Source organism: Lasioglossum baleicum, chromosome 2 (assembly GCF_051020765.1).
Source record: "Lasioglossum baleicum chromosome 2, iyLasBale1, whole genome shotgun sequence".
Taxonomy (NCBI): domain Eukaryota; kingdom Metazoa; phylum Arthropoda; class Insecta; order Hymenoptera; family Halictidae; genus Lasioglossum; species Lasioglossum baleicum.
This window is the reverse complement of record NC_134930.1, coordinates 17356273-17379647: the sequence shown is the minus strand read 5'-3', so window position 1 is coordinate 17379647 and position 23375 is coordinate 17356273. Positions and strand designations below refer to the sequence as shown.

The following is a 23375-nucleotide window of genomic DNA, read 5'->3' as shown; positions in this document are numbered from 1 at the left end:
TACGTTACTTCATAAAATTAACGAGGATGTGTCTACCCAAATTTTTAACCACTTTTTAAAACTAATATATACCTAAAGAATAAAACTGTAAATTACAAGTATTAGAACGCGTCCCGCGAACTTAGTGTGAAAAACTATTGATCCAAAAATAATCTCTGTTAAGTGGCATTTATTAACGCAGATGTTTGTGATTTCGCAGCATGCCGGCAATGTTCAAGAAGCTTACAAATGGTTAGACGAAGCACAGGGCTTAGACACCGCAGATCGTTATATTAATTCGAAATGTGCCAAGTACATGTTACGCGCGAATCTCATCAAAGAGGCGGAGGAGACTTGTGGCAAGTTTACCAGGGAAGGTGTCCTAGCCATGGAAAATCTGAACGAGATGCAGTGCATGTGGATACAGACGGAAGCGGCTATGGCTTATAAACGCCTCGGGAAATATGGGGAGGCTCTGAAAAAGTGCCACGAGGTTGATAGGGTGAGTTGATAGATGAACAACCATTAGTTGAACGCGTTAATCCCTTGCTGTACAATTTACTTCAAATTTTCATTGCTAGCCTGATTCACTGTTACAGAGTGAAGGGTTCAGTTATTGGGTTTTTCATTGGGTGGGTCAGAGGCTGTGTTTTACCAGGGTGAATAGTCGCTTATGGCTTCTGTTGGTTTTCAGCACTTCTCCGAGATCATAGAGGATCAGTTCGACTTCCACACGTATTGCATGAGAAAAATGACCCTGCGATCCTATGTCGGCCTCCTTAGGCTAGAGGATGTGCTGCGGGCCCATCCGTTTTACTTCAAGGCAGCGAAATGCGCGGTGGAGGTTTACTTGCGGCTACACGATGATCCTCTGCCCGATCCGACGCAGGCGCAAGAGATCGACACCGGTAAGTCTGCATTCCATGCATATCGTTTTACTTTTATCAGGTCGCCACGGCTATAAATCAGTTTATTTATGTACTACTCCCCGCGGAACATATTCGATCAAAATCGTGTTACATGTAATTGCCGAAAGAATATCTTCAGCGTCTGCTACTATGTAATGAGAAACTGTATTGCGCATACACTAGTCAAACGTGATGTAGAAGTCAACAATACGTATGAAGGATCTTAAGATTATTGATTTATTGATGTATTTTTTGTGTATGACTTTTGTATAATGTTTGATCCAATATTTTTTGCCAAGGATGTGGTACAAGTATGCAAGACGTTTTTTCGTCATTTTGTAATTATCAGGCGGAAGTCGCGACGACAAGGCTTCAATTGCACTAACGCTTCCCTAATTTTTTTTACGAAATCTCGAGAACCTTACCTTGACTTTCTGCGAGTGCTCGACACAACTCTTGTCTCCAGGAAAAGAAGGTGTCCTTCGATTCAGAAAGATAATTGATTGCCAACGTGTTGCACTCGATGCTGTCAAAACAGTTTAATTATCAGTTAATTAATTGTCTCGGCGATGTTCAGTGAATTTTATCGCGAGTTAAAAGTCTCGCTGTTGCTACTCTTAATCAACCTCGTGTAAGCAAATATCATGGTAAACATTTTTGAATGTTTTGAGGTTTGCCTGATCTCAAAATTCGCAGTGAAGGTGTTCGCGAAAGAATATTTTGACAGTACAGTTTATTTTTAAGTTTAAATAATTGACCATTCGAGGATTGTTTGCCATTACATTGGAAGTCACATTAGTACGTAAACGAACGCAGTTTCTGGGGAACTGGTTTAATCGTATAGTAACAATACCGTTTATTAAATAACAATCTCGTGCGTTCAATGTGGCCGTACAATTTCCTACTTTTCAGTATATTTACACTAAAATACTTGGAAGTTCGATGTAATATCTGTGGGAATGCAATTTTGACCCTTCCGCGACCATTTTTGACAATCTTAAAACAATTAGTATAACTCATCGTTCACAGAGCAATATAAATTTATCAGATACTCAATTTGAACATCAGAGTTTCGAAAATTTAATTCTGAGATACAGAAACTGATTAGAGATGTTTCTCTTGCATCATGCGATCCTTCAGGACTTATTTAATTGCTTTTCATCAGCGTGGTCAAATCGCATGACGATGATACTCCCTCGCCGACCTTGACCGGCCAATTTATTTCAATTTTAATCCACCCACGCTGTTCATCGTTCAAGTTCTCCGTAACGAAAGGGTCAGTTTCCCCATGAAAGTTCCACAGTTAACACTTTACCTACCAGAAGTCTATTAATCAGATTTTCAATCACTATAGTGCATACTACATGAAAAGGGAGATTAAAAATCTTCCTTTTGGTGATCATTATAAAAGAAACTATAAGAATTAAATTATTAGGTTAATAATCCCTATTCAAAATTCAATTTCAATATTGTATTATTAGGTTGGTGGATATTAAATGTGTGATTTCATAAAGCTCGAAGCTTTTTTATTCAATCATTTTTATTAATATTGAACAGCCGAAAGCTTATTAATACATTTCTCGATTACCTTACTACGTCAAAAAGAACAATGATAGTTCTTTTGAATAATAAACTCAAGCAAAAGCTTTTGTCAAAGAGAGAAATAATAGTTCCTGTCGATAATAGACCTAAATCAAATTTTCATCAGACCGTATTGCTCGATGCAACTTCTCAGTAAATGATCTTATAATAGTTAGTTAGACATCATTAAAAATGTACAAGATTAGCTGTCGATTGTTAGAAGACTATTAGACAGTATCCGGCAGGTAAAGCGTTAAGAACAGTTTTTGTTCGATCATGCTCCGCGCCCAGCAAGGGGCGTACGAAAAACGCAACCACGATCTCAGCTTATCGTTAATCATTTACTATATACACGTACATGTTCACCTCGATCATTAATCACAGACAATGCGCGAGTACGCGACGGAGTATCGCTCATAATCGCGCACAAACACACCTAATCGTCGCACGCGAATCGAGTATCTCGCGTCTCTATCGATATACAATGAAAATGGGAGCGGGTGAGAAAGAGAGACGGGGGGTCAGGGTAACATATAAATTAAGCATTTATACCGTAAGTAAGGCGTTGATAATCATCTACCCTAGTCGTTACATATATATTTACACGTGTAATAAATATCCTAACGGTACGGCCGTGGACACATGTCCACGGTGTTCCTCGTTCGTCAAGCCCAATACAAACTCTGCTCTCGAACAGAGTATCCGGACAGGTTGCAAAAATATCAGTAAGCAATCTCGTATAAAAAAAGAATCTCGAAAAAGTTCTACAATCTCCACGCTGGGCGCTCGAAGTACAGCATTCCCTCCGTAACGTCTCGCGAAAACAGTTCAATATTTCATCTCTGCTCTATGGCAAGATAGACACGCACAGTACTCACTTGCTCATCGACATAGAGATACAACAATTCCTCTATAACGTCGAGCGACATTCGCAATAAAAGAAAATTACTTTGCCAACATTCTCATTACTTAACACGTTCATACAGCTCCACAACAGAAACGCTCCATCTTACGGGGACAAAATACATATGTACTGCACTCCATTAGGGGGGGGGGGGGCGACGAGAACTTAATATTAGAACACTGTATTCGCCAGCCATTTGCTACGTCACACGAATCGCTGCGATACACAACTAAAACAGTTCAAGCTCGTACTGGGCTCTCTCAGACGACATGGGCACTCGGGAATTCTCCGGATTGCCCTCAGGGGCAAGTGACTTTGAGAAGGGAGCACTTTTAAAACGGGAAGATCAATCTTGCTCGCTCACTCGGTCGTTCTGGACCGCCTCGGGTGGGCGTGGCTTAGCCGCTCCCGTTGCCCCAGGGGGCGACCGGTGCCCATGCCTATGGCAAAGAATGATCAGACGTTGCCGGGTCGCCGTCGACGTCTCAGCAGCCTCGCGTCCCTCGACTTCGAGTAGAGGTGTCCCGCGTTCCTTTCCGGCCTCTGCGTGACGGCCTGCGGCGTCAGGAAGTAAAAGTGACCGCCATCACCTGGCAGTCTGTACGCGAAGTACGCCTTCGGCTTGTCAGATTGGCTGTCAGGCACGGATATGGGGTTGATGAACTCTGCGTCGGGGTTTATGGTGGGCCTAGGATCCCGGTAGTTCACTTTAATGTCGTCCTCCAGAGAAATAGGCAGCTGATGCTGATGATAGGACTCGTCGATCTCCTCCGCAGACTCTACCACGGGGACATAGTTGGTCGATGGGCCATTAGCTTGGTTCACCAATTGCTGCGGAGGATAGGCTCTGATGGGAGCCAATGCGGGACTCTCTCTGCTAGGTACCCTGTAATTAGACTGCTGCGGGTCCACCACGGCGATGAATTCGCTATCCGGGTTGATTGGAGGCAGAGGCTGTCGGTAGTTCACCAGGATATCGTCCTTGAGAGAGTAAGGTCTCTGGGATTGGTCCCCATAGTGCACTTTTACGTTTGGTGTCTTGAACACTGGTGGCTCGGGAGTGTTATAGTCGTTCTCGATGTAGCTGTTATAAGGTCTTTCTGTTGTCTTCGAGTAGATTGGTGTTGTGCTGGGTATACCTTTGTGGGGGATCTTCTTTCCGAAGATGGTGAAGTACTCTTTAGTGACATCGTCTAGTAACTTCTCGTCTTGTTGAGTGTAGTAAGCTTGATGAGGGTTAGGCGTGGTGTTGATCACAGAGTTTGCTGTAGTTGAAGGATAGATCGGCGACTGATTCTTGAATGGGAGACTCTGCGGTCTCAGTTGTTTCGTAGGCTCACTCTGTGGGTAATCGTATCTAGGTCCATTGAAGATCTTCACGTTTCTATAATCATTGTAAGGCACAGTCTGCTGTTGCTGTTCAAACTGTCTCTGATTGCCACGTTTCGAGTAGTCAGCAGCTTCGAAGCTGTACTGATAGATTGGCTTAGGCTTGTCTTGTCTATAATACGTCTGCGACCTTGGTGTCGGGTAATACGACTGCACAGGTCTGGACGATATCCCCTGATAATACAACGCTCGATCAGGTAGCATACGTTGACTCTGGGATCTGCTAGACGATGTCCTTGTCACGGGATCGCTGTAGCGAATGGGCTCCGAGTTCTTCACCACGGAATCAATATACTTAACACTGTAGTCCTTTGAAGTCTCCTGCGAAGGGATAGTCTCCACGCTGTAGAACTGCTTCTTCTTCTCTACGGGACGAGGTTGGGTCACCACGTCTTCATAGAAAGGAGTTTCTGTAGTAGTCTTGAAGTACACCGCTGGATCTGGAGTAGTAGCAGTAGGTTCATTCGATTCCTCATAGAAATAGTAAGACGCCTGATTGGAGGATCTTTCGGGGTTGCTGGTAGTAACTATGGTCTTTATAGAGGCCGGTGTCACTTCAATCGGCTTCTCCAAAGTGGACTGCGTCGACGTATAATAAGACAACAGGGGAAGCGTCTTGCTCGTCACTATGCCAGACCAGGCCTCTTTCCTAGGCACAGGCTCTTGGCTCACCTGGTTCTCCAATATAGGCCCAATGCTATAGAAGTCAGGGTTATCCAGAGTCGTAGGCTTATCTGGCGTGGGCGTCGTGACCTCCACGAAAGACACAGTAGGAACTCTGCTAGGTACCGAAGTAGTTGCGTTCTTGATAGTAGTTCTGTAAGTCTTTGCACTAGTAGACACCGTCACGGATGTCCTCGTCTTCACGACAGGTACACTAGTCGTACTCTTGTACTTGGTGCTAAGCTTTCTGGGAGGCAGATATGTGGGTCTCTGCCTTGGCAAAGGAGTGGTACCAGGACGCCTGGTGTACTTCTTCGTGGTAGTCTTCTTGTCGTCGACGGCAGAGAAGAAATCTGGCGGTGGTGGAAGTATAATGCCGGGTACCAGAGGTCCTGGAGGCACAGCAGTGGTGTTATCCTGCTGATACTGGAAGCTATATGGCGGAGGATAATAAATCGACTGATCCTCTTCATCGTAATCAGACTGGTTGCTAGGAGGAGGCACGAAGACAGCGCCAGGTGGAATCGCGTGATAAAACGGTGGCAGACCTGGCAAAGATTCAGGCTTCATCCCTTTATTGTTTTCTCCAGAAGTGTCATTCGCATTGGGCATCACGATAGTCCCATTGGAGATGATGGCAAAGAGCGGACCATCCTCCGAGAGGAATCCCTTGGTGAATAGCGGGTCCTTCCTGAAGTCTGTCCCGTTCCCGATTTCTTTAGTCCCATTGGGCCCGATGATCTGAATGGGTCCACCATCTGCGAGCTGAACCGGAAACGGTGGCGGTACCTTTGGTCTTGGCGGAATCTTGACCTGCCTCCTCGGCGCCTTGTAGTTGTCGATTGGTGGCCATGTCTCCCCCTCTCCGTTGCTGGGCGTGGTCTCATGCCCAGGAAATTTCCCGCCCCTCAACACCAGCACGTGGTTCTCAGCTAACCAGATCTCGTCCTCATCCAGACCTCCTAGATTTTCTATGTTGTCCTTGGGAACCTCTGGGTTTCCGAGGTAGCTGATGATCCCCGGCCTCTTCGGCCGGTTCCCGTAGATCTCGTTTTGTATCAGACCGTACTTTCCCTCTTTGACTTGCTGCGAGAGTGTTTTCTTGTCGTCATCGTCGTCCTTGCGGTTAGGCTTCGCCTCTTTGCCGTTCCCCGCCGAGGACAACAGAATTCCATCGTCCCACAGACCCTGGTCGTCTTTCTCCTGCTTGGAATCCACTCGCAGGTGTCCTCCGATCAGATGGTGCGACACTTTCCTTCCGGGTTCCGTGGTTATCTCGTTGTCTCTTCTAGTCGACGACTTGAAACCGCGGTTTATGGAGCCGTACACTCTGTCCGGACGATGACTAGAACCCTCCACGTGTCGTCTTTCTCTGGGCTGTGTCGACGACACCATCATCGGCAGACAGCTTGCTAGCAAGCCCGCTACCAAAAGCACTGGCACCCCTTTGCGCGTCATCTGGAACAGAGTTCGGAGAAGTTAACGAGTTTGATTGGTGAACTAATTGCTGATCGGTGGTTCCGAGTGTGTCGTTTTCTTAGAATAATGCGAAACGATGCTTCAACGAGGGTGTGCTTGTTAATGTGTACTGGGAACGGTTCGTGAGCACAATCATCGGAATTGCGTTCACGGTCAGCGCGCCACGCAGGTAATTTTGATAATGTCGGTCAATTATGCTATTCATACTTCAAGATTAGATGGCAGCAGAGAGATGCTGATAGGCGGAGATGTTTCCGCTTCGAGTAACTACTTTGCTTTCCCTAGTGAAAGACATCTCTGTCTCGAATCTTATGTAGATTCATTGCAAAGTGTGTCTTTTGTCTAACTAACGTCTAATTTTCCCAAAATTTAGGCTGGATTGTCTTTTCGAGGTTTAATGTAATTTAATGTGATTCGATTTTAATTGTAATAGAAAGTGTGCATTTTAATCGTGCATTTATGTCAAAAATAGATTGAGTACAAAATTGTAAAAGCATCCGAGGAATTTAAAAATGCATGTACATAAGTTGCTACCTCTCGAGCCAAATCGAGAAAGAAAATTTATGGGAAAAATAAACAACTGCAGTACAAGACAGCAAGATCATGAGAGGAACATAAAAATCTCGTTGCATCATTTTAAACCGCTCAGACCTATCAATAAAGCAAATACATATTGATGATTGAATTCCAGTTTGCAGTGTGATCGACGTAAAAAAGTTATTTTGCATGAAGCTCCGCTGTTTTTGCAATAGCGGATAAAAGACGGTTACTGGGACAGTATTTCTATTAACTTGTCCTGTACATGCAATGAATAATGACGCAGTAAAAGAGCGTTAGAACGGAGAGTCGTTGAGAAACGGTTCTTGAAATGGTTTTCGAACGGCGTCGATTTAGTCCACGAATTTCGCGAATTCGCCAATTCCATTGACTCGGATCGCAATAATACGGGAATGTGGGTCCGGAGGGGGCCACGCCTTTCCCTCGTGAACAGTCGGTGAACGGTCGACAAACATTCACGGGTCACTGGAGTACCAGCCGAGTCGCGAAGTAATGACTTGCAACCAAGAAACAAACCCGAAGCTCGCGTTCATGCAGTCGCCTGCAGTCGATTGTCTTGCGGATGCAACCAACAACGCGGTCTTTCATATTCAACAATTGCTTGTTGGCTCGTGTACGGAACTAACTGGTATCTAATTCTTACAATTCATTGTTTCTTCGAGTTCTAGATGTGCCAACCAATTGAACTTATTAAGAAAGAACATACATTTTTATTTGATTCCAGTTTGTATCAAGATCCGCGGTCTACTTATCATTGATTGTTCAACTAGCAGTAATTTGTACAACTTTCATGAAAAGAGTTTCTAGTTCTTCAAGTTCTAAATTTAACTACATTCAATGTGTGAACTCAATGAATCAATCACGTTTTTATTCACTGATTCAAGCAACTGCCACGAACAATTTGAGGTTCTTCAAGCTCTTTAATCTTGGACGTCGACAATTGATTCCCATTTGATCGTGATAAATGTAACTTGCTACATCAAGAAGGTGGAATCGCGTGATCGAACATGCAGCATTAATTCTCACCACCGATCGTTATTCCTTATGTGAAAATTCAATCACAATGCTTTCTCCTAGAAAGTATCGAGTTCTTACGATGAATTACTTCAATTCGATCCTAATAAGCTTAACTGCATTCGGAATTAATGCTTGCTATCTATCATTGAAGGTGAAATCGCGCGATCGAGAGAGAAGCATTAATCCATACCACTGATTGCTGTTATTTATTCGCTAATTCAATCAACTTTCATGAAACGTTTCGAGTTCTTCAAGTTCTAACGACGTACATTCAATTTATTCACAGTAATTCAATTGCAATTAGGAAGGTGCAATTTCTAAATGACGCCAGGTACTTCAATGTACCCACTAAAAATTCGACTACATTTGGAATCGAAATTTACAAATTCACCATCGGTACAGGAATCATCCAAACAAACAGAGAGTGTCAATTCTTACCATTGACAGTCGTTTCTTCTCAGCAAATCAACAGTCACGTCAATCTTCAAACTCTCCAAGCCAAACTTCTGCCAACTATCTCAATCCGACCACAACGTGAACCACTCACTACACTGCACACAACAGCTCAAAGGTTCCTGTTCCAAACTACCTTTCCCAAAATCACGTTTTCAACGATTCCCGTCCATGGAAACCATTCTGACTAGGAAAACCAGCCGGCACCAGAAGAATCCGTGCGTACCCTACCAGAGACACCTTGATAACAGAGCACTCGGCTCTGAAAGAGTACCTTTCTCCCAGTTTCCGGAGCCACCCACGAGTCTCGACAACAATCGTTCTCCACTGTACTCCACCGTGCTTCGAATAACAGTAATCTCTTCCACGAGAACGTTCTTCCCTCTCCAAACGAAAAATCAGCTTTAACCAAAGGAACCAAGTTACAGCAAGTTATATAGATCACTCGGCGCACGTCTGTCTTCTTTTTGACGCGATCTCGTTTCCACGAGGCTAATCAACGCGAAACGACGTGTCGGAATTGAGAAATTCCTTCAGCTAGAGATAGGAACATCGACGGCCTAATCGCTACAACGTCTGCTCGGATCATTCCTCCGACTGATAGCGTTTAATCGAAACCACGAGCTTGCCCACGTGTTCGCCACTTTCTCTGAGATATATCCGGTCCGGATCTCCTGTTGTAGATCGTCAATCGAACAGCAGTGCAGTATTGTAGACACGATCTAGACACGTCCAGGCGATTTGAATCGCATCGGTGGCTTCCGGTTTGGCGGAGTGGCGTTGAGGATACCGGTCGCGTGCCTCCTGAGACCAGACGGATGGTCTGAGAGGATCGTCCCAGTTCGCAGACACTCGAAGCTCTCCGACCCGGCTCTGTTCGTTAGAAAACCGGCAGAACGTGTCATAGCAGGCCGAAGCTGGCGAACAGCCGCTCGCGCCGGCATGGTACACGTGACTGGCCGGTTTTCATCACCTTTCCCAGTGCACCGGGCCCCTCAAGGACGCCCGTTCCGAAAGGTGGAGCCATTTCCAACCGGTGGCCGACCAGTGCACCGCCAGTTTCCCCTTGGCTCGAAAGGAGGAAGTCGACCTAACTGTGATACGTATTCCGACCAACGAAACCGATCCCCCGGAGCCTTTCTTTTCTTCCGTTCGACAGCGACGAGAGGGAATCGCTGGGACCGTGGTCCCGAGGATTTTGGGACCATTTCTCGAAAATGCGATTTTCTCGAACGAAATTAACAACTTAATACTTTCTTTTTTTAAGAGGACAAGAAAGTACATTGATTAATGAAACAAAAATGCAATGTTGCCGAAAAGAATTGAAGTATAAATACTGACCAACTTTCAAAGTTTAAAAGTTGAATGAAAACATTGAGTTGTTCGAGATCGACCATTATGCGCCGCCTTCGATAAGTTAATTATTATTTCGGATACATCGACGAGCCTTCGTTCGCGAGTCTCATGAAAAATGATAGTGAAACGATGGTGAGAGCTTTCACTTTCGTGACACTCGGCTCTTTCACACGGGCTTTTTGCTCGATCTGGAATTCGAATGAGGTGGGTGTGTGGACTTTCTTTATTTTGATTGATTAGATTGGTTAGGCTCGTTGAGAAGGTGATAAGAACAGCAAGGTAGATTGGTTGAGAATTTTAACGAGGCCTTCAGGTTGATGTTGAAGATGCAGATTCTGATCACTGTGTTAATGTGACATTTGCGGTTCCCTGTTTTTCCGGAAATCCTACGTTACGATTATATCATTCATTTCGGACCGTCCAGTTGCACAGGGACACCAACGAGCACGATTAGGTTTTGCTCGTTCCGCATGACAGGCGATCAGTTTTTCGTGACGTAAGAAAAAGAACGATCCACGGGGTGTAACAGGTGTCGTTACGCTACCGTTACGTGGTAATATCGTTTCCCGAAGCGAGATTTTCTGGTTGTGCCACGGCGTAGATCGTAGCTCGGGCGAGATTTCGTTCAATGCTGCCCGAGAAAAAGTTTGCGTGCCACCATGCATCGAGCGTGTAATTGTAACACGGTGGCCGGCCCAGGAACACCAAGTTCGCGAAACCCGCACGCGAATCGGAAGGACTCCGGTTTACTTCCTGCTGGCCAGCAGGTAAATCATTATTCTCCACCTAAAAATCTTGGCTCTCAATTCTTGAAATAATAAAATAATAAATGCACATGGCAAACAAATAGACGTCTCTCTGATTTAGATGAATTGACTGTGATTCTCGATCTCAATCGCATGCGAATTCTGCACAGTGTAAACAGTCCAAAGTGGGTTAATTTTTCCCGTCGGTTAGCTCCAGTCGCATAAATTCAAATTACGCTTGTATATATTCCGCACTGCGATTCTTATCAGGCTTTCAATGAAGATATTCAAATATCTTACACACACACACACACAGCTGTTGCGAAACGTAACGAGGAATAAATCGTACGTAAAGAAGCGTCGAAAGCAATCGCTCTTATCTCTCGCTCCTAAACTTGTCGTACAGCATAGTGACAAATGAACGAACGACCCACTGAATGAACCGTGAATTAACACAGCACGCAAAATGGTCGATAAAAGGCGGTCTAGATTGGTCGTTACGCGACGCGTAAACCATTTGCCTCGTGGTGATTTAAATGCGCTGCAATCGCGAATGAACAAGCAGAGAAGTTAGTTAGGTCGTTGTATTAACAACTGCTGTTTATTTTTATCTTAATTCTGAGAGCGTAGGATTCCACAGCCTTGAATGCAGAATCCTACATTGTAGATGATCGATGGATTGCGGACTTTATGCATTTCTGACGGAAATGAATGGGTAAGAATTAAAACCGTGAAAAGATTATAAGAATATAATTAATTTGAATCTAATCTTGTAATTGATGTAGAAATTCTTTCCTAGTTCGGAAAGTTTTATTGATTGAACATATTGATAGACAAATTTCTTAGCATTTTAAAAATTTGTTGGTCATTTTGTCTCTGAAGGAACAGAATATGAAACAGTTTGATTGTTCGTGAATTTACTTTCCCGAAAGGTAGAACTTTTTCGCGGGTACCGCGGAGGTGTTCGAATCTTCTGGAATCGGCGGTTTCGATCGAATGGGGTTCGACCTGTTTCTTCGAGAGCTAAAATAGTCTGCCAGTAGTCTCAGGTACGAGTCGAGTAACACGTTGCACCACACGCGCGTCGGCGTGCTTCACGTAAGACTCTTGTATCCACCCGTTATCCAATTGAGTTCACGCTTTCAGCTACTTTCCTTTTTGTTTCGCGTTGTGCTCGCTGGGCAGCATTAATTCCTTAACGCCGTGCTAATGCCTGCGAGCAACTTTCGGTGCGTCACTCGTTCAGCTATGCTTCCTGTTATGACAGCACCTCTACGACTGCCGTCTATTGTTTATCTCCTTAACAGTGGATCCTCTGTGGCGAGACCACTCACTGTGTCTCTCAAATCGGTTCTACAAAATGATAGAATTCAGCTACAGCGGAAACGTGTCTTTCACTGACGATGACGAGTTAAATAGAACTCGCCATTCAATCTCAGAAACTTTTTCCTTTAATTCAAATGGTAATTCTTTCATTTTCATTGGACCATAGTATCCGTGGTGGTTTAAAGTATATTTTATTTGTCTTTGATTACTTCGTTGTGAGTGTTCTTAATTGAAAAGTCACCGAGTTAAATGTGGACAGTGCAGGATGTATAAAAAGTAATGGCCATCCGTTCTAGGGGTGAATCTACACCTCTGGATCGGTGGACATTTGTAAGAGAAACTTGCCGCAAAATTGTTTATAACAAAGAAAATTGTAGTTAAAATTGTTTTTACATCAATACATTCTACTCAGTCAGACGAGAAAAAGTTTGAAAGAAGCCACATGTCGCAAACAAATAGTTATTCAGATATAGGCTGTTAAATTTTTTGCAAAATTTGATTGTGTGGAGTACATTATAAAATACGAATGTCAAGTATAGGTACTTACAAATGTTTCAGAATCTTCTGTTTCTCCGTCGGATCAAGTGGACACTGCCATTTTCGCGAATACGTCTTATTAACGATGAAGCACAAAACACCACACTTCTACACAACACCCTTTCCGATATCGTGACAGCGAACGGGAATAAGTTACTCCGACCTCGATCGAAATAGTTCTGCGGTTGTCGCCTGTAAAGCCCGTTATAGCAAGCAAAAAACGCATGCGAATCTTCAACGCCGACAGATCGACAACACGTGCAACGGACCCATCACGCGACGAGCGGGTATTATCCTTATAAATCACGTCATTGATAACCGGAAACAATGCCAAAAGGAATTTCTTTGACAGTTTCTCCACTTCTCAACGTTGAGGTCCTTCCGCCACACCCCTGTCCAATTAACAAACGCAACATTTTCCACCCTTAAACCATTCATGAAAAACCGAGGTGACAACCGCAGCATTATTTTGACCGTGGTCGGGATATCTTCTTCGCGTTCGCTGTCACGATTTCGGAAAGTGTGTTGTGTAGTGTCCAGTAATTGTGTGGAAGCGTGGTGTTTTGTGCTTTATGTCATTATTGTCATTAGTTTTTTATAATGTAGAATTAGTATTCTTTCACATTTTGCAACTTCAAATTTATGATTCTAAAGGGCAGGGACATGATCACTTGGTACGGGCCTAGCGACGAATGTCCCTTTAAATTTCGTTTGGCTTGAGGCACACATACGATCATGGTCTAAATGGAGAATGAAATGAATTCCTATCAAGTCACAATAAAATTCGAACCTTCTGTTATAAATAAATTGCGGATCTTTATGGAAAATATAAAAGGTTTGCATTGATTGCAAGGCACTCGTTTTATCAAGCTGGAATTAATACACAGATGTCCTTAAATCTTCTTAATTCGTTCACTGCTTTAAATTGTGCGTGCCTATTTTTGTCATAAATGCATAAAATCCGCAGTCTAGTTATAAATGATGAACCATCTTGTCGACCACTACCATTGGGAACACCGAGCTTCCCATGGCATTGCTGACCTCGAAAACACGACCAAGTGAAAGAGGCGTTACCGCGTGAAATTCGGTCTATTTTCAAATTTCCATCTCCCTCCCCCCATGCAATTTGTAACCCCGGTTTACGTAATGGGAACACACAGTGAAAGCTAAAACGAGCACTCGGTGCTCCGGCTTATCTCGCGACGCTTTTTAAACCGTCCGGTTAATCCGTTATCCGTTTTCATCGCGTGGCACCTTTGTTTGTTTTAACCCCTTTGCCACCGTGAAAAAGTGTCACGTCGAGAGAGAAAAAGAAAATCGGTAGTTTCACTTCGCGAAGATATGCACGATGGAAAATGTCACCGATACCGATCATCCGCGTGAACACGATGCAGTTCGTTTCGTCGAGTACGGGAGAAACTCGTTCCACTGAGCCAAATCTGATTAGTGTTAGGCATCCGAGCGTGACGGATTTCTTTATCGCAGTCATTTTAATCGGAATTCGAGATTCCGATCGGAATTTGAAATTTAGATCAGCGGAGCTTGACGTCTTCTATGTGTCCTCAGTCGCTGCGATCTGTGTCCCAAGACACTTTGCGTCCTTCGCGCGGAAACAGCCTTGTGCGTTTTTATCGTACTCTTAGATGCTGATAAGAGGCTTCATTCTTGCATACTGCACTGTTTTGAATGAATTTGTCATTAGTCAAAATATTTTTGAAACTTCGTGAACCATGTCTAAACCCGTTTGAATGTTGAATGAATTATATTTGTTTTATATTTGACGTTTAGAATCTAGAATGTATTCCACGAATTAATTCGTGAAGGATGCAATTGAGGACAAAGATTTACTTTCGAGAGACAGTACCCAATTTTGAATCGGGCTCTTTTTCTGAAGACATTTTATCTGTAATTCGTGGTTTAAAAAGGTTCATATTTTATTGAACTGATTGCGGTGGGTTTTTAACGAGAGATTCGAGCTTGTTCGCCTTTCAAGGTGTTGAACCGCATCGGTCGAACTGCATCGGCTTCATTATGCAACGATCGGTGCATCGAGGCAGATCCCTTGCGGAGTTATCAGTGATGAGGCAGAGCCGGCGTCCGACTGACAGAGACGAGTAGCAGCGAGCGCAGTGGAACACCTTGGCATTGACCGGCTTGCTCTCTGCAAGGCAACTCGCTTGCATAATATGCTCGTCTCGTTCATCCCGAGACTGCTGGAGAATTATTCTCTCTTCTTCTTCTTCTTATTCTTCTCCTCGATATTCTCTCGAGAGGCTCTCCTTTAACGGTGATGTTACGTGCGGGAACACCCGTCGATCTTTGCTTCCCCATCGAATGACTGATGGCTTGGACCATGACCGATCATTCGCGATCACGATCGAAAATTGAGCACAGGATGCACTGTGAAGATACTGGCGAATTTTTGTGCATTCGTTACTTGCAAGTACATAGTGCGTCGCAAAGTGTACGGAGTACACAATTCAATGTTAACAGTCATAAAACCTAAAAGGTGTATGCAAGAATTTGCAGTCTAATAATCTTATCTTCGTTGTAAGTACCGAAATCATTAGCCGGAACAACATTTTGCTTAAGTGATATTTTCCAGTTCATCTAACTCCGTCTCCAAGAATGTAAATCACACGCATTTGCATAAACGTCGCAGCCTAATCACAGGCTTTGATTTCACCGGAAATAAGTACTTACAGAAAAGGATATTCAAAACTTTCAAACGTGTAAGCTTCTGCGTTCAAATTCCGCGGTGTGCTCAACAATTTTCTCTGAATCCTGCCGATAGGTCAGTGATGTTCCGTAGAGTTCCGAGAACTATTTTGAAATTCAGAATTATGTTAATCGTAGCACATATCCTGTTGGGAATCCTCGGAGCCGGTTCATTATCGCGGAATTTCAGCGAGAAAAAGTTGTCTGGATGGTAAAAACTTTCGAACATTCGAATTTTTGTATTTAAATTACGCGGCGTTAAAAAAATTGTTTTGAAATGTTAGCGGTAGGTCAGTGGTGCTTTCTGCTAATAAGAATTACTTAACAATTCGTAGTTGACACATGAAAATCTACAGAATTTATAGGTCTCGATATATCATTCTCGAAATTACTTATCGAAGCACTAGTTCACCGAACGGCGGCATTATTTTATTACGAACGTCCGGTCGCGGTGCATATTGTGCGGAGGTGACAGAACGCATATGGCGTACGCGGCCGATACCGGTTTTCGCGTTTTTGCGACTGTAAAAGCCGGCGTGTGGTGGTCGGACAAGGTTAACGGCCCAATTTTTGCAACGGGTGAAGATCGTCATCCTTCGGTCGAATTTTTTCCACAGATTTATTGTTGCGGACAAACGACGACAGATTTCTTTCCCTTTCATCGCCAAGGCCGTCCCCGATACTTCTGACGATCGCGAATTATATTTGGATCTTCGAGAAAATTCGCACAAAATATTGTGCGGACATATAGGATTCGTTGCCCATTTTATCATAATACTAAGAATTTTTCAGAAAAATTTATGCTGATTTTTGTCTGACGATATTCAAGCAAAATAAAAACGCTGTTACTATATTCCATATTTAACACTTATCCGCAGTTATGAACTCGATCATTCCTCTCGGTGGTTACCGAGAAGGTGCAAGTTTGCAGAAACTTCCGCAACCCAATTATTATAAACTAAAATACAGCTAGGCGTTGAACGCGGCGAATTAAGGTCGATCAAGCAGTGATCGAATTTCCGTTCGTCGCCGACCCAAGCCGAGAAAATCAGGCGATCGTTGCGGCGTAATAATTTCAACTATAAATGTGTGCCTGCTAATCCGATCAGCACATCCTCGAGCAAATTTTTGCGTTCTCGTTCGCCGTTTCGTCGGAAATAAGTCTCTTAGAAACGGTTTTTAGAAAACATCTACGTTCGAAACATTTAATGATCATTTTGATGTTCACTCGCTTAATTATTCCTATTAGTTTGTGCGTTCGTACTACACTTTAACAAATGATTGTCGTTAAACTCGGCATCCGGCAAGATAACGAGCGAAATAAATCGCGTCGTCCTTTCAAATGAAGCGACTTCAGAAAGATAACTCGCTGCCCGCAATTATGCGGTTGATAAATCCACGATTCTGGCAAACCTGCAGCGCTTCGGCCTCGAGCCGCGCCGAACAAATCGAGTGGTTCCAGATGGCTACAAAAATCAAGCCAGACCAAAACGGAAGAGCACAACAATGACCAAGAAAATCAGGTTTCAGTCTCGACGAAATACCGGCAAAAATCTGCCCGGAACTATCCTGTTTCCAAAACGAAAAGAAAGAAACTATACTACGAGGAATACAGGATACGCGCGATATATTCTTCCTGGTCGGTCGTCGATTAAAATCTGCAAAACAAGCGAGAAGTGCTGTCTCGAAATTACAGGCCAATCGCTATCACGTAGAAACCCGATAATAAATTCTTATTACAATCCAGAATACGAGAGGTCGTCGGGACAGTGCATGCAAAAATGCAAACCATAGACCTTGGCGCAACCTTCGTCTCGCTCGGCTTTCCCTCGCGATTCTTAATTGCGTCTATCGGGACGATATTCGCAGCAACCTCGACAGGGTCGCCGCGAGCCGTGGGAATGCGAGCAACACCTATCAAATCGAGGCACGATTCGACTAAAAGAAGTGGCTAAGAAGCGTGGAAACAAATGGCCGCATTATCAGTTAACGATCCGGCTGAGCGAGAACCTGTTCGATCGGATTAATCACGGGAATCGGCCGATCAAGTGTTGATGTAGAGTCTGAACCCACAGAGAACTGTTTTGAATCCAGGAGCAAAAGTTACCCTCTCTCGGAAAGGTGGGAGACGAATCTTAATTTATTGGGTTGGCAAGGAAGTAATTTCGGTATTTTAAAATGAACTAGTGAGCCCAATTTTTCGCTTCAAGCACTGAGTTTTGATGAATAAGATATTTTTCCTTTTACTCGATGATCTTTTGCCAAAAGGAACAAATAAGAAAATATGTTATCGATTAAAGTTTTATTTCACCTGAAAATACCGAAATTACTTTCTTGCCAACCCAATAGATCGAGTGTTTACACACGTTTTTCGCTTTTCTCCCGCAACTGGTAACCAGAACAGTAAATACTCGAACTACAGACGGTTCCGAGAGTCAGTGTCAGCGAGAACGTGTTAATTCGCGACTCGGAGCAGCAGGTGCATTCTGTAGGACAGAGCTGAATAAAACATCGACCGCACAACAGATCCGATTACCTATTTCTCTTTATTCGGATCGAGCGAAACAATTTGCACACGTTTGCCGAGCACACAGTTGTCCGCTAACAATCCGGGTGACGAATCGTTATGAGTTTCGTACCTGAACTAGTTCATTTTCAGGGATCGTTAAGGCGGCACCGGTGTCGAGTGCCTCGTATAAACAGGCTTTATGAAATGCTCATAATTGGTGGACGGCCGACTAATCCACGTCTAATTGGAAGGTGGCGTGTAATTGCTGGAAGCCACCGATTGTTCCCTAAAATGGACGTTTTAATCGCCCCGTTTATTTGCGGATGCTGCTTTAGGTCCTCCCGCGAATCGGATCATTTTTAAGACAAAATTATTCGATTTTCAGATGAACATCCGACTAAAAAATTGTTCGTATTGTATTGAATAGGCAGAAGATCTAGCGCAGTCGAGTTCCCTTCATTTTCGGATCGAACTTGTTAATTGGCGATTGTGACGAGCGGCCAGTATCAGTTTCGCGATTATTGCTAGCATGAACTCTCGAGGCACGTTGAGCAACCTGTCCTTGCCTCGGCTGGGTCTAAGATCGGTGCACGATACTAAGAGGCGAAGGTAAATCACGATCTAGAAGATCTAATTCGGCTCCCCTCGGACACCTCGATCGTCGGAGAGACGAGGCAATAAGAATCCCGGCGAGGATCTATCCTCGATCGCGTTGATTGGCGCACCGGAACCGCAGCCACTTATCAACTTACGCAATTTTCGCTCTTTACACTGAACGGCCAGGGAAAAAAGTATCATAACCGCACAGAGAAAGTGGCACGTCTAGCGATATAAATCGTGCCTCGTAATATTAAACGGTTTATCATCGGGAACAGGGTCGAACGCGTTTCCCAACGACGAGGAATCTGAAATTAGATCAACGGCGATGATGATCGAGACCCTACGGTGCTGAATCTCATTGATTTTTGCAAAACGTTTTCTAGAATGTCCGTGTAACCTGTATCGTTAATACAATCGACTGTTTCAGTAATCGTTTCGAGTTAGGGTTGAGAAAAACTTCTCCGGATAAATTTTCTATATTTTTGAAACGTGCAATTTGATTTAAATTAGCTACAAAAAAAGATTAGAATTTAGATGGAGCTCTATAACTCTAGGTCAAAGTGTTCAGCCAACGTCTGAAGGTTGGAAGAACATTTTTACATTGTCTTTTAGTCTCGTACTTTGCATCTCGATGTTGCAAATGTGCACTGCATCCCGAAGGATTTTCAGTTCGTACAAAATTCCAGTCCGCGAATTTCGAATATTTGCGCAAACAGCGATTCGTATGCAGCATTCCGAACCTGTTCGAAACGATCCTTTTGCACAGCCTTATATTTCGAATACACTAATAAACTCGCTAGACCACGTACTCGCCATTCGTCTGCTCGTAGACAATTGTTCAATGGAGCTATTACATATTACTACAACGAAACCATAAGGACCTAGTCTACATACCAAGTAGATGATTCTGAATTAGAAACGACTTCTTCCAGTGTGAAAGAACGTTCCTCTATTATTTGTTTATCCAGTACATAAAAATATATTCTTGCATTTTTTACAAATTTGGTACTGTGACAAATCTAGATCTCTCAATTTTTCTATAATTGAGTGAAGTATCTTTAAAAAACCAGGATACAGCACCGCTCACCGTGCAAAGAACAGCACAATTAAACCAGGGAATTATCTAACAGCCATAAAACAATTTGCCGAGACCGAGAGATCGAAAGCGTATTGTAAATTAACACTGGATTCATTGAACCTGTTACTTTTTAAATCAGAAAAACACCTGGTTTCGTGCAGTCTTTCCGTCGGGATTTCATCGATACGAGTTCCGTCGAGGTGAAAGTGAGACGAACACAGTGGAATGGGAAGCACACTGCCGCGGGGTGCGTTAATGACAAATCCGTGGCAATTAGCTGACACGTGAACGAGTTTCCGCAGATAAGCGGCCAGCGTAGATCTGCCGGAAACCTTAACTTTCGCGGGCTGACCGGATACTATAAGCGGCCGACGAGCTGTGAGAACGGGAAAGAGGATCATTGACATCTGAATCAGCCGTTTCTATCTGCCCCCATAGATTTCCGCGATGACGAATACCGCCGAAGTTCCGCGTTGCGAAGATAGAGAACGGTTTCCCCCACGATCAATAATCTTCCCGTCCATTTACGAACAATAATAATCCACATCCCGTCCGGCGACAGCGTTTAAGAGGCCAGTTATGCGTTTCTAGGAAGCTTTCTACGATGGTGATGCATCTTTGTTTGACCAATCGCCGGAAATTCGACTCGCGGGGTCGTCGCGCGACACTTGACCGTAACATTACGCACAAAGGGTATATTTGTACCCACTGTCGTACTTTTTATATTCCGAAAACATTAATTCTTATTTAATATGATGTTCTCGACTTGCATAAGTTCTCACGAATAAGAAGGATATCTTATTCAACTATTGCTGCCATAAACGCCACTAGAGCCGTAAGAGACATTCCATCTATAAAGAAGTTACGTAATTATATTACTCCTTTATTACCATTCAATTTACGCTTGTCCTTGTCGGAACTTTATTAACACTGAAAATTCCCGTCTATCATTTAATCTGAACATTCCGTGTACCATAAAAACTGATCTTCACAACTACCAAGGATTTTAACATACCCCTGTTATATCATACTGTGCAATTTCCACATTCACTAGCAAAAACCCATTCAGCTAATACATTAAACCAGATATATCTCAATGAAAACTTTACTATCAAGTTTCAATTAATCGAAACAAATTGCTGGAATCTTCAAGGCTCCACTAGTAGAAATCGAAAATAGAGGTAACAAAGATGAATCTCACCCTTGAAGCAACGAAACCTCTCAAGTCTATGCATCATTCTTGATCCAGATCGCTCACGCTCGCACCGCAATCGATCACGATCCAGCAACGATCTCCGCGTCGATCCCACCGACTTTTCCCTCGGTCTCCCCCAGCAATTAACCCGCGGGCGGCAGATAAAAAAGTCTGCTCTCGATAAATATTCATGCCGGAACGCGCGCAAGGACTCTCGATCCTTTACCTTCGCTCGATCCCGCGCGCGCACGTGAACAACCGCTATCGTCGATGATTCACGAGCACATCCACAGTTATATAAATCTGCATGACCGCTAGTCGATTTCGCACGAAAAGGAGAAAAGAGAGGATCGAATGAGATCTAGGTATCGGGAAACGGACGTGTCGGTACTTTCCCGTTGATCCTTGGATCGTGTCCCCCCCGCTGCGCGAGATTTTCTTCCTCGTAAACGATCCACGTCCGTAAACGAGATAGTCGACGAAGAATTTCCTCGTTATCCTAATCGCTCGCTCGGTTCTACGAACACCGCCGGCGTCAATGATAATCGCAATCAAGTGTCCGGCGATCACGGCTGATCAATGCTTTGAATGAAAATGGGACTTCACTGTCTTCCGAGCCGCATGATCGACAGTGTCTCGATTCGATTCGATTTTCGAGGTGGCCACGTGGGTGGAATGGTAAAGGATATCTGGTGTCCGGTGACCACTGTTAGTAAGTACAGTAATGCCTCGATATATGTGAACGAGATGCGCGTAATTATACAATCGTAAAGAATATTATAATTAAATTAAAATGCGAAACTCTTTCGTTTTCGATTATTTTGTAATGAAATTTTAATCGATGTATTTGTGACATTTTTCTGATTAAATCGGCGCGTATTTGTTTATTTGATACACTTTTTAGTAGAAGAATGCCATGAACATTCCAGTAAACGTTCCACAAAAAGAATAATTGTAAACAAAATCATGTATCGCCACATGATCTAATCCATACTCGAGTCTTATTTGTTTACTCACTCTGCCACGTTCTAAAAATCAATGAACTGAATCTGTACACAGTACAAGTGTCACTGGAAGCCCCGAAGTCTGCACAAGTATCGAGGCATTGCCGTGCTCTGAGAGAAAAAATGCGACTCACTGTCTTCACCGCAGCACGTGTCTCCTTCGATTGTGTATTTCGATGCGTCCACGTGGTCCCGGCACAAATTTCGTCGACGATCCTGCGGGGATCGATCGAACGGATAAAATCGAGGATCGAAAGAAGCCGCGCTTCGAACGACAGCCTCGTTGTTTCACGGTTCTCGACTGATCGAGGCCATGGCACGCGCGAAAAAAAATACAGCTCTCGGTGCCGTGTCCACTCACACTGCACTTGTGGCGACGATCAACAAACGAGTAGCCTCCGGTGACCGGGGATCTTTATATCTGTGGATCCTACTGGCCCTGCGCCAGTGTCCCACTCTTCTGACACGAGCCACGCAGCGACTGCTCCGTTTCAGCCACCGGCTGACTATTCCGAACAGCCGGGACGCTGACTTGTGACTTGTTACTCGCGCGGACAGGAGCTAGCTTCGACTGCTAGTCAGACAGCAGTCGGAGGACTGCCGACTTTGCCAACTTTGCTAACTTTGCTGGCTCGAGCGGCGGCTCGTGATTGTCGCGAGGCTCTACTACGACTGCCGAGCCAGGCGATCATGTTCCGCTTTGCACGAATCTTTCGCCCTTCCTTTTTGCGCCTGTATAAGCACTGCGCCTCTCCTGCCATTCCACGGTCGGCTGTTTACCAATTTTTTATGGTACGAAATAAAGCCAACAGACGCTAAAAAAATGTATTTGGATGCCCATGTAATTGATATTTTATGGTGGAGCTCTAAGTGTTCGGATGGAAGAGTATAAGTTGTTTTTCAAATAGTCCATGCCGAAATTATTGCCAGCTACATGTCCTTTCTTTCTTCCTCGACCCATTAACTCGTCCATAAAATTTGTTGCCATAAGAAAACTCTCGCAGGGTTCCATTCCTGACCAATTCGGCTTTATTGCTTCAGTTTTAGTACTCCTTCGGAAGATTGAGTCATTAACGCGCGTTACTGTGTATGTATCCCAGAAATGGGAGACGGAATACTTCGTGCGGATTGAAACATTTTAATTAGGCATCGTTAAGTAGATTCCTTTGATTTTATGGAATTTTTTAAACTGCTGGTTTCGCAGATCGGATGAGATGCAGAAGTAGATTGAGCTGTAATGTCGTGACGTTTCGTTTTCTTGTATTGTGTAGCTGTAAGCGCTTCTACCTGTGCTATGATTCTCGAGCTGAAGTGCTAATTGGTTTCATTTAGCGTGTCTGTTGTCTGTTAAATTGAACTTGTTCAACCACTTCTG

At 43.9% G+C, this 23375-nt stretch overlaps 2 protein-coding genes across 5 annotated transcripts in view; one reads left to right on the top strand and one right to left on the bottom strand.

Annotated features, from left to right (window-relative positions):
* Naa15-16 (N-alpha-acetyltransferase 15/16) overlaps positions 1-23375 on the top strand; it is a 54429-nt gene that overhangs the window by 2315 nt on the left and 28739 nt on the right. For both annotated transcript variants that reach the window (XM_076443869.1, XM_076443860.1), the window contains exons 7-8: positions 200-481; positions 674-887. In XM_076443869.1, the coding sequence (XP_076299984.1) occupies positions 200-481; positions 674-887 (496 nt within the window). The remainder of the gene's footprint in view (positions 1-199; positions 482-673; positions 888-23375) is intronic.
* LOC143218547 (uncharacterized) lies at positions 1729-22685 on the bottom strand. 3 transcript variants are annotated; one of them, XM_076443786.1, is made up of 2 exons: positions 22014-22685; positions 1729-6882 (listed from the first exon to the last, which is right to left on the bottom strand). In XM_076443786.1, exon 2 carries the CDS (start codon positions 6880-6882, stop codon positions 3829-3831), a length of 3054 nt encoding a protein of 1017 aa, XP_076299901.1. In that variant the 5' UTR covers positions 22014-22685; the 3' UTR covers positions 1729-3828. The 3 variants fall into 3 exon arrangements, with proteins under 3 accessions (XP_076299901.1, XP_076299897.1, XP_076299893.1); XM_076443782.1 differs by having other exon boundaries at positions 22135-22684; XM_076443778.1 differs by lacking the exon at positions 22014-22685 and adding an exon at positions 8917-22000.